Source organism: Otolemur garnettii, unplaced genomic scaffold (genome assembly GCF_000181295.1).
Source record: "Otolemur garnettii isolate 467f Iridium unplaced genomic scaffold, OtoGar3 scaffold00018, whole genome shotgun sequence".
Classification (NCBI taxonomy): domain Eukaryota; kingdom Metazoa; phylum Chordata; class Mammalia; order Primates; family Galagidae; genus Otolemur; species Otolemur garnettii.
In genome coordinates, this window is record NW_003852413.1 from 25257896 (window position 1) to 25268151 (window position 10256).

Below are 10256 nucleotides of genomic sequence, written 5' to 3' on the forward strand. Positions count from 1 at the left end.
AAAAAAAAAAAAAAAAAAGAACAGACTCGTTAATATGCTACAACATGGATAAACCTCGTTTTTGAGAAAGAAGTCAGATGCAAAAGACCATGATTCCATTTATTTGAAATGTCCAGAAAAAGGAGCTCTATAGAGACAGGAAGTAGATTAGTCACCAAGGGTTAGGCAAGTGGGGATAAGAAATGTTCCGGCCCCAGTGTGGTGGCTCACGCCTGTAGTTCCAGCACTCTGGGAGGCTAAGGTGGGTGGATTGCCTGAGCTCAGGAGTTGGAGACCAGCCTGAGCAAGAGGGAGACCCTATCTCTACCAAATATAGAAAAAAATAGCCAGGCATTGTGGTGCACACCGATAGTCCCAACTACTCAGGAGGCTGAGGCAAGAGCATCACTTGAGCCCAAGAGTTTGAGGTTGCTGTGAGCTATGATGACATCATGGCACTCCAGCCTGGGTGACAGAGTGCGTCTCTATCTCAAAAAAACAAAAAAGAAAGAAAGAAAGAAATGTTTTAAATTTAGATTATGATAATGGTTGTATAACTTTGTAAATTTATTAAAGATCATTGAATTGGATACTTAAATGGGTTATGTGTAGTGTGTACATTAAAAAAAGTGTCTCTCATAGGATTGTTATGGGGATAAAGTGACATAGCGTTGGAACAGAGGTTGGCATGGGGTAAATGTTACAGAGGTTATTACAGGGCTGGACATATGGAGCATAGTTCCCTGTGATCCTTCCTGGGGGAATGGGCAGTTGGGCAGTTTCCCTGCTTCGAAATCCTTGAATGTAGTCCTTACTGCCATGGGCGAGACTTGAATAGGCCAAGGAAGGGGAAGGGCTGGTCTTGAGGGGCCCTTTCTATCCATTATTCCAGCATTATTGGATCTAGCTTTGTCCCTCTTTTCCTCCTATGGGGAAGAGGAGAGGTTCCCGAGAAGGATGTCGCCGCCCTCATCTCTTAAACTGAGGACGGGGTCGAGTGTCCTCTGCTGTAGGCAATGGGAATTGCAACAACTGGGCCAATCCACATGAGTAATGGTGACCACTCACATCATATGTCAACCTTCTTGACAGATATTGTCTGCTTTTCACTGATAGGGACAGTGAGACTCAGAGGGTCTAGGTGACCTGCCCAGGGTTGCACATCTGGCATGCCCAGTCCAAGGCTTCCGAAAAAGTGTTGGAGTGACCCTGGGTCCTTTCATCTGGAGAGATGTTCACACCAACCCTTATTGTTTGTGAAGTACATCCCACTGGCTATCTATATTCTGAAGGAAGAAGGAGGGGAAGAAGAGAAAGTGGAAGGCAGAAGGAAAGATCCTCAATATTAATGACTCCTCAATAAATCCCCTCAACTCACATGCAGGATGGGGGGTGGCAGCTTTTGGAGTCCGAGAAAGAAGATATCCTTGATCTGCACTGTTGTGTGATATTCATTCATTCATTTATTCTGAAAATTTCATGGGTTTTCTCTCCTTGTATCGATGGTGTCCTTAGCAGGGGAATACAAATAGGAATTTAACTCCAGGGCAGTGATTTTTTTCAACCAGTGTGCCTGGAAATTTTTAAGAGCATTAATTAAATTATTTTTGGAAGAAGTTTCAGGCACAGTAAATATATTCTTTTTTCTACTCCCTCTCTTTCTTTCTTTCTTTTTTTTTTTTTTTGATCAACATCATTTAAGTGTTTGCGGAAGTTTAACTATAGGTCCAAGTGTACCGTGAGTTAAAAAAGGTTGAAAAACACTGCTCTAGGTAATAAAAAGAGTCCACATCCCTGAAGAGGGGGCCCAGCCTCTCTCCCCAAGCATCTCAGCTGCGAAGATGATGGACTGAAGACACCCTTCAGCCCACAGCAGAAGAAATCTGGCACTGCTGTCTCAGGGTTAGAGTCCTCAGCACCACCCCCTAGAAGAGACAGTCCTTCCAAAACTTTGCTCACAGGTGTGTATGTATATGTATATGTGTGTGTGTGTAGGGTGGGGTCAAGGCTCTTGGGGCAATTATGATCTGGGGAGTGGCAGCACCTCAGGACTGTCCTACCCCAACTCCATAGCAACTGCGCTGAAGAGCTTTTCTGCAGAATTTCTTAGGGAGTGCTTTGAGCAATAGCACAGCACACTCCCTTCTCTAGCCTCCCCTCAGGGCTCTACCTGTGGTCTCTGCAAGTGAGTGAGGCAGACCTTCCTTATCCCTTTCCCTCCAGATGTTATCTGATGACTTATAGGAAAACAATGCTTCTATTATCACTGTCCAGAGAGCCAGCATGCAAGCTGTCCCCGACCACTTGTCCCTGACCTCAGAAGGAGATATTTTTCTCTCTGGCCCTCCTAGCAACCTCCTATGCCTTTACTCCATGCCACCTACAATCTCTGTATTTCTACAGATGGGAAACAGCCATATTCCAAAACCTGATTTTTATCATGAGAAAAATATCCCAGGGATGCATTCATTCACTTTCTCATTAATTCATTATTCATTCACAGATATTAATTGAGCACCTATTATGCTTTGGTCACTGACCCAGGTCACTTGATGCAGTAATCAAGACAAAGTCCTTTACAAATACTTCACATACAGTGATATGCTGGTAGATGTTTAACAATCAACTCCGATTTGTAGCATAGCCTATTTCCATGGTATAAATACTCCCACCCTGGACAAATTTGAAGCTACCAATGTGAAGTCTCTTGGCTCACAAATTTCCTGAAAATTAAAGGGTCTTACAAGCCAGTACAAGCCTCCTCCAACACACCAGTGCATATGGAGAGCAATTATTTGGGATATTTTGCTTCCAGTTTCTCCATGGGTTCTCCGAAAGGGAAGAGTGAGGTCTAAGAAATCTGAAGAATTTTCAAACACACTGTAAGAAATAAAATCAGATTAGTTTCTAAATAAAAAAAGACAAAGTCCTCATTAACTCATTTCCAGAACAATGAGAGAGACAGACACTAAAGAATAAAACTGCATCCACTGACTTTCCAGTAAAGTAAGCTATGCAGATACTAAAGAAGGGTGAGATGATAAGAACGTGCTGGAGGGGTGTGTGCTGCATTATTAGGATTTTATGTGGGAATTCACTTTTTCTTTGCTTTTCCTAGGGAAGATAAAAGTGAAGGTCTGTGGGTCCTCTCCTCTGGCCTCTTCAACACATTTTGGCACCTCAAGTCTCAGAGGGCAGAGTCCTGGAGTTTGGGAGTGGGGGGCGGCTGCAGAGCCAACCCCTCAGAATTTAGTTACGATGTGGGTTGTTTAGTGCATCAGAGAAATGACAATAGACACTGAGAAAGCCTATTTGTCACCTTCCGTGAGTGTAATAATACTTTCCCCCTTCAAATTGATTTTTTCCTTTGTTCTTCTGGCACTGAATTCCTAAGTACTTATTCTACTGACATTTTTGGAGCCAGCTGTGGCCAGGCACTCTTCTAAGGGCAGGGAACAGATAGGGAAGAAAAATTTTCAGCCTGCAGGAGTCCCTGTTGCGCAAAGCCAGTCAACAGCAATCGATTCATTTTATTTTTGCCCTCAACATCGTTTTTGAGATTCATCTATGTTGATTCACGCCGCTCTTTTAGCTCCAAGAGGACAGATATGAACAGTCCCATTTTACAGATGCAGAAACTGTGACTGCAAACTGTGAAAAATGTGCTCTGCAAACACTAAATCTCAACACGCCACCGGGCCACGTGCAGCGGCGCATTCGGCCCCTAGCAATCCCACCCGCGCACACTCCCTCCCTAGCTACCTCCCAGCCACCGCTGCTCCGGGTCCACGTGTGTGTGTCTGTGTGCGGAATGGGGACGGGGGCGGTGCCGCCGGAGGGGTGGGGTCGGACCAACGTCACCGGCAGCGCTGCCCAATCAGCGGCGGGCTCGCGGCCCGGGCGCTGGTATTGGGGCAGCTAGGGGGCAGTTCTCTATAACGCGGTCTCCGGGAGCCAGCGAGGAAGAAAGAAGCCGAGCGGGCGGAAGGCGCCCTCCCCGCCGCCTGGGCCCGGGCACCGGGTGCCGGGCCCCGGGTCCTTCCCGCCTCCCGCAGCTGCCGGCCGCTTTGTTTTCCCCGCCTTTGCGTTTCGGGCGACTCGAGAGGGGCTCCTGCTGGGGCTTCGCAGGGGAACGCGGCGGCAGGAAGGGCGGCCGACCGCGCCGGGACACGCAGGGACCCAGGAGTCCGGCCGCCAGGAGGGCCGCGTGACGAGATCGAAGAGGGAGCCAGTGCTCTGCGGCCCTGGGTTGCGGGTCGGGGGCGCCCGTGAGCAGAGACCTCCCCGTCGAGGGGGGGCGATGTTCCCCTCGCCCGTGGGCTTTTCGGGCAGCCGGGGCATTCCGCCGTTGGGACCGGGGCCCCCTCACTGGGCATCACCTCAGGCTGCTCCATGGAGACTCTGTGCCCCGCTTCCCGCCTGGCAGTGCCGACATCCCCACGAGGGTCGCCCTGCTCCCCCACACCCCGGAAGCCGCGTCGAGGGACCCAGGAGTTCTCTCCGCTATGCTTGCGTGCCCTTGCCTTCTGTGCCCTCGCCAAACCTCGGGCGTCCTCTCTGGGCCTGGGGCCTGGGGAGGTGGAGGCGCGGGGCCCGGTGCTGCTGGGCCCTCGCGCCCCCCTGTGCACTGGTGGCTGGGCCCCGGATGGCCTGAAGCGCATTGAGGGACAAGTTGGGCCGTCCAGCGATCCGAACTCCCCAGCCAGCGAGGATGCCGACGTCGCAGTATACCCGGGCGCGGGAGAGGAGGAAGAGGGCGGAGGCAGTTTCTCGCACTTAGGCGTTCGCTCCTGTGCACCTCCGGGCCGCTGCCCCGCGCCCCGACGCCCACGGGAATCAACGACCAGCTTCGCCTCGGCCCAGCCTAGGCCACCCGCGGGGCTTGAGTTCCAGCCTGGCCCAGCTGCTAGTCCGCCTCAGGAGCCCAGTTCCCGGCCTCAGTCGCCACCTGTGGGCCTCTCCACTGAGCCCGCGGGTCCCGGGGTGCCGCCGGAGCGGTCTGTGCGGGACCAGACAGTCGCAGTGGATGGAAACCCTCCGCCAGCCACCCCCGAGGCACCGGCCGCCAACCCCTCGACGGCCAGCACAGCTCCGGCCACGCCGGGCGATCTCCGCCAGGAACATTTCGATCGTCTGATCCGCCGGTCGAAACTTTGGTGTTATGCGAAGGGCTTTGCCCTGGACACTCCTAGCTTGCGCCGGGGGCCTGAGAGGCCATCAGCTAAAGGGCCGCCCCGGGGAGCCGCCAAGAAACGTCGGCGGCCAGCGCCGCCTCAGCGCAGCGCGCAGATCCGCCGTCCTGCACCGACGCTCCCCACCTCGAGCACCTTCAGCCTCCTCGACTGCTTCCCCTGCCCCCCGGCCCTGGTGGTGGGAGAGGACGGAGACTTAGGGCCCGCATCCTCTCTTCGCCTCCAAGGAGACTCTAAGCCTCCGCCTGCCCATCCGCTGTGGAGGTGGCAGATCGGGGGTCCTGCTGTCCCTGAGCCCCCTGGCCTCAAGTTCTGGGGGATCAACATGGAGGAAATCTGAGCTTTGGACGTCTTCGTTAAGGGGGAAAAATTGGGGCCATGGCCAAATTGTGGGCTCAAGGAGAGAGCCCCGTTCCTCACATTTGCCTGTCCCCTTCCTTTATGTTTTATGGGCTGCGAATAGAGGGCCCACAAATGACAGTGATCTTCAAGCACCTAATTGGTCGGGGTGACATTCTCTCCCCCTCATCCTTTGCAGAGGAACCTAGGGCTGGAGATGGGAGAAGGCTTAACCGAAAAAAAGCTGAATGACACAGATTCCATTCCCTCCCCTCTTCCAACTTGGATATCTGGGGCAGGGCCTTCACCCCAGTGGTAGTAATGGAGGCTACCACTCAAAGACCAAAGTGGGGGGGAGAGGAGAGACCTCTGTGATGGACAAACCGGTTGTTTCTGTGTCTATGGGAGCCTGGGGATGTGGGGGCTGTGGTAGGGGTAGGGAGGTGATTGGCAGCTCCCTGGGGGTATCCCCACCCCCACCGTCCAGGCCTTTAACCCTTTACTATCCTCAGGCCTTCCCTATTGCTCTTAGCACCACCTGAGCCTTAATGGGGGAGGGAGCAGTTTGGGCAAGGGGAAGATCAATCCTTTCCTGTTCCCTTCCTAGGCCCCCCCCCCCCAGTTCAAGTGACCTCTAATTGGTGAGATCTTCAGTCTCAGTCACTAACCTTTCCTTTTTGTCCAGTTTCAGAGGCCCTTCAATTTTCCCTGTTTGCTTTCAGTTTATAAGGTTTGGTGGGGAAAAGAGACCCCCCTCCTCCAGTTTACTCTTCACTGTTAAGGATCTTCTACCCAGAAAGTGCAGACTTTGCCTGGGGAAGGGACAAGAAACTGTCCCAGGGAAAGTAATGGAAGGTAGAAGAAATCAATAAAATCAGACCAAACGAGTTGCCTTTCGAGGTCCTCTCCACCGATTTATGGATGGGAGGGGATGGAGGTAGACGGCAGGCCTGAGTCCATTCTTTGGATACCCAAACTCAGCTCCCTTAAAGGATGGAGACAAAACAAGCTGTTCTTTGCAGAGGGAGAAAATGAAAAGGCTCTTGGCTCAACTGCAAATGGTCCACCGGGGTTTGAAGAGGCGAAGTTTGGGTTGGCATGAAACCTGGGTAGAAGTACCTTCATTTTCCCTCCCACCCCCCAGCTTTAGTCGTTGCGGGAGTTGTCAGGGATCTGACCGATCGGAAGGGGGCAGGGCCAGGAGATTAGGTTTGGGGTCAGAGGTTCTGTTTTCTAGGGAAGGGGAGAGATAGGCCTGAATCACACCCTCAGCCCCTCAGGCTAGGAGGATCCCTTGGAGTCAGAGAGGGGTTGCAATCACTTTCTCTTCCACCCAGGTGAGGTCTGGGGAGGTTAGGTCTTAGGGAAGTTCCAAGTTGAGGTGTGAAGGGAAGCTGGGAGGGTTTGGATCTGCTTGAGGGACCCAGTGACCCTTCTGTGTGCACTAGTGAATAGCATTCCCTCTTTCCCTTAAAACGGGGCGAGGGAGGAACAATTCCCACATACTATGCTGGGGAAGGACTTGTCTCCTTTTCTGTGAAAATGCCTTGTAAAAAGTTGTTATTGTTTGCATAGAGCAGATTCTTGAGAAAAACTGTTTTGGACCACAAAAGTTTTGTTTGTTTTAAAAGCTGTCTCCTTTCATTTTTCTTTCCCTGGGAGTGAGGGTGGGGGTGGGGTGGGTGGGCGTGGGGTGGGCTACGCTCCCTTTTTCCTTAACATCTGGCCTTTGTGAACCCTGCTGACCTCCCCTCCCCCCTCCAGCTGTGTTGAGGGGAGGAGGAAGGAGGGATGGGAGAGAGCCTTCCATCGCGTGCTCAGGGGTATCAGTCTTACTCCCCCAAGAATATAGAAGGGGAAGAAGAAAGTAGACAAGGAGTAGGGAGAGGATCGTCAATGAAAAAGGGGTGATGTTTTCCAGGAGAAAATTGGGAAAGGCAGACAGACTCCCTGTTTTTAAAAAGCCCCTTGCTTTTAGTAATATGCTCCATGTCAACTTTGGCCCTTTCAACCTGCCTGCAGTTGAGCCCGGGATGACGATGTGAGTGCGGGGCAGAGGAGGAAGGGGTGGTGGGCTTGAAGTACTTTCTTTCAGCAGACTCTTCTCTGTGGAGCAGGAGATGATGCCGTTTATTTGGCTTCCTCCCTGTACCACTCCCCACACCCCTATACAAGTGAAAGGGTTAAACCTCAACCTGGAAGGAGGTGGGGCAGTGAGTTAAAAAACATACCTCTTGGCCAGACTTAGAAATCTCCTTGCCCAGTGAGGTTTAGTTCCAGTGAGGTTTAGCTCAGGATACTTTCAGGACTGTCAGCATCCCAAGAAACTTCCTAGTCAGGTACGGGAAACTATGTTCTTTTCCTACGATCACCTCAACAGATTACCACAAATTTAGTGGTTTAAATAAACTAGGAAGTTTATTCCCTCAGAACTGTGAAGGCCATAAATCCAAATTAAGGGCTGTGCTCGCTTTGTTTTCCTCTCCCAGGTCTGCCTCTTGCACCCCCAGGGTCCTGTCTCTTTTCCCTCCAATGCCTCTCCTGGGCTTTGATCCCATATCTCCACATGGATGCCGCAGAACTTCTATGGGAAGCTTCCTTCCTTACCTCTTCCAGCTTCGTGGCTTGTGGCTACAGATTTCCAGTCTCTTCCTATTTCTTCTTGTCTGTCTCTTGGAAGGACACTTATTATGGCTTTAGGGCCCACCTGATAATCCGGGATGCTCTCTTCTTGACTTCTTTAATTATATTTACAAAAATCCTTTTTGCAAATAAGGTCATATTCACAGTTCTTGGGGGGTGGGTGGGGTGGGAGTGGGGATCTGGATATGGACAGATCTTTTTGGCTTTCACCATTCAGCCCACCACAGAAACTAAATCCCAGAAAGAAGAAACTTGCCTCGACTTTCCTGAGCGTTCAGGGTTGGTCCCTCTAGAGCAGTGGTTCTCAACCTTCCTAATGCCATGGCCCTTTAATACAGTTCCTGTGGGTCGCGACCCACAGGTTGAGAACCGCTACTCTAGAGCCAGGGCAAGTTGTCCTCAAAAGGGAAAAGCCTGGGGAAGGGGAGAATCTGACCCTTGCTTCTCCCCAGCTCACTCTGAGGAAGCTGTAACCCCTTAAGAGTGTCTGAGGAAGCTCCTCTCCCAGCCTTCCTAGGCTTTCTTTTCTTTTTCTTTTCTTTCTTTCTCTCTTTTTTTTTTTTTTGAGACAGGAGCCTCAAGCTGTCCCCCTGGGTAGAGTGCCGTGCCACCTCCAACTCCGCACCCGCCACAACACCTGGCTATATTTTGGTTGCAGCTGTCGTTGTTGTTTGGCGGGTCCGGGCTGGGGATTTGAACCCGCCACCTTGGGTGTACATGGGTGGCGCCTTAGCCACTTGAGCCACAGGCGCCGAGCCCCTAGGCTTTCTTGATTTCTCTAGGACTTGGAAAGGGCCCTGCTTCCACCCCTCCCCTCTATCCACCAGCCACTGCTGTTTGTTAGGGATGTGGAGGTTGCAGGGTCTTGGTTTTTGACTGGGTCTCTAAGTTCTCTTACTGAGTTATCTCTTTTCCTTTAGTCTCAGAGAGTCTCTTCCTCATTGGCTTCTGAGTTTCTGCCCATCTTCATCAGGGTCTCATATAGGACTCTGAGTGTGAGCGCTCACTTGCTTGCCCAAGTCCAGCCCACTTACCATGTCCTCCCTCCTCCTGGGAGCCTCAGCCCCTCTGCCTCTCGACCCTTAACTCTTTATAGCCTGATCTCTGCCTCTGAAAGTGACAACCCCAAACACAAATTCAACTGCGGTTCTCCCTGCCCCATCCGCCTCTGGCCTCCTCCGAGGCCTGAGACACTACGGGGCACTCATGAAGGCCTCTTAGTCTTCTCTCCCCAAAGGTCTTTCCTTTGTCTTCTGTCTCCTCTTCTTCACTCTGTCTTCAAGAAACTTTAAAAAGAGGGAGCCCAATGAAGTCCAGGTGACACCTGCCCTCTGCCCCATCTCCCCCGGACTCCCTTTGTTTTCCTCTCCCAGGCCGGCCTCTGGCATCCTCAGGGTCCTGTCTCTTCTCTCTCCAATGCCTCTTTTGTGCTTTGATCCCGTATCTCCACCTGGATGCCAGCAACTCATAGCTCTGTGTTGAAGACCAAACTCATTGTCCCTGCCTCGCCCCCCGCCCATATCAGTCTCCCTGGTCAATTCTACATTCTGGTCATAGCTCTACCTTACTCTCCATTACCATCTGGAGATTTAGTACCCTGAGTTTTCAGCTGGGTCCTCCCATTTGATCTAGTTTCAAACCTCCGGTGCCTCTCTCCTCTCCAGTATCTCTAGCATTGCAGTGCCCACTACCTCTAGACTCCTTACTGCAGAAACCACCTAATTAATTTCTGGTTTTCCCCTGATCCCCTCAGATCAAGTTACCTTCTTGTTCAGTGGGTCCCCTGATTTTATTAAATGCAGCCTCCTTGGCCCATCTTTTGGGGCCCTCTTCGATCAGGCCTCATGCCCCTTCCCTCACTTTATATACCCTGTGGCCTGCCATGCTGGAATGCACTGCCTCTCCCAGCCTCTCCATCTTTGCCTTCATTCTCCAAAACCCATTTGAAATGCCATCTCTTCCATGAAGTCTTCTTTGATTCCTCCAGCTGGAGGTACCACCTCTAGACCCTCTTCTCTCCTCTGTGTCTGGGAGAGACTGTGGAACATGGAGGGAGAGTGCAGCCCTGGAGCCAAACACTCCTGCTCCCCTCTATGGAAAGTG

General features: G+C 51.7%; 1 protein-coding gene across 1 annotated transcript; it reads left to right on the forward strand.

Annotated features, from left to right (window-relative positions):
• The first annotated feature begins 3897 nt into the window (after positions 1-3897).
• On the forward strand, positions 3898-7140 carry EPOP (elongin BC and polycomb repressive complex 2 associated protein). Its single transcript, XM_003786691.3, has one exon. It carries the CDS (start codon positions 4372-4374, stop codon positions 5509-5511), a length of 1140 nt encoding a protein of 379 aa, XP_003786739.1. The 5' UTR covers positions 3898-4371; the 3' UTR covers positions 5512-7140.
• The last annotated feature ends 3116 nt before the right edge of the window (positions 7141-10256 follow it).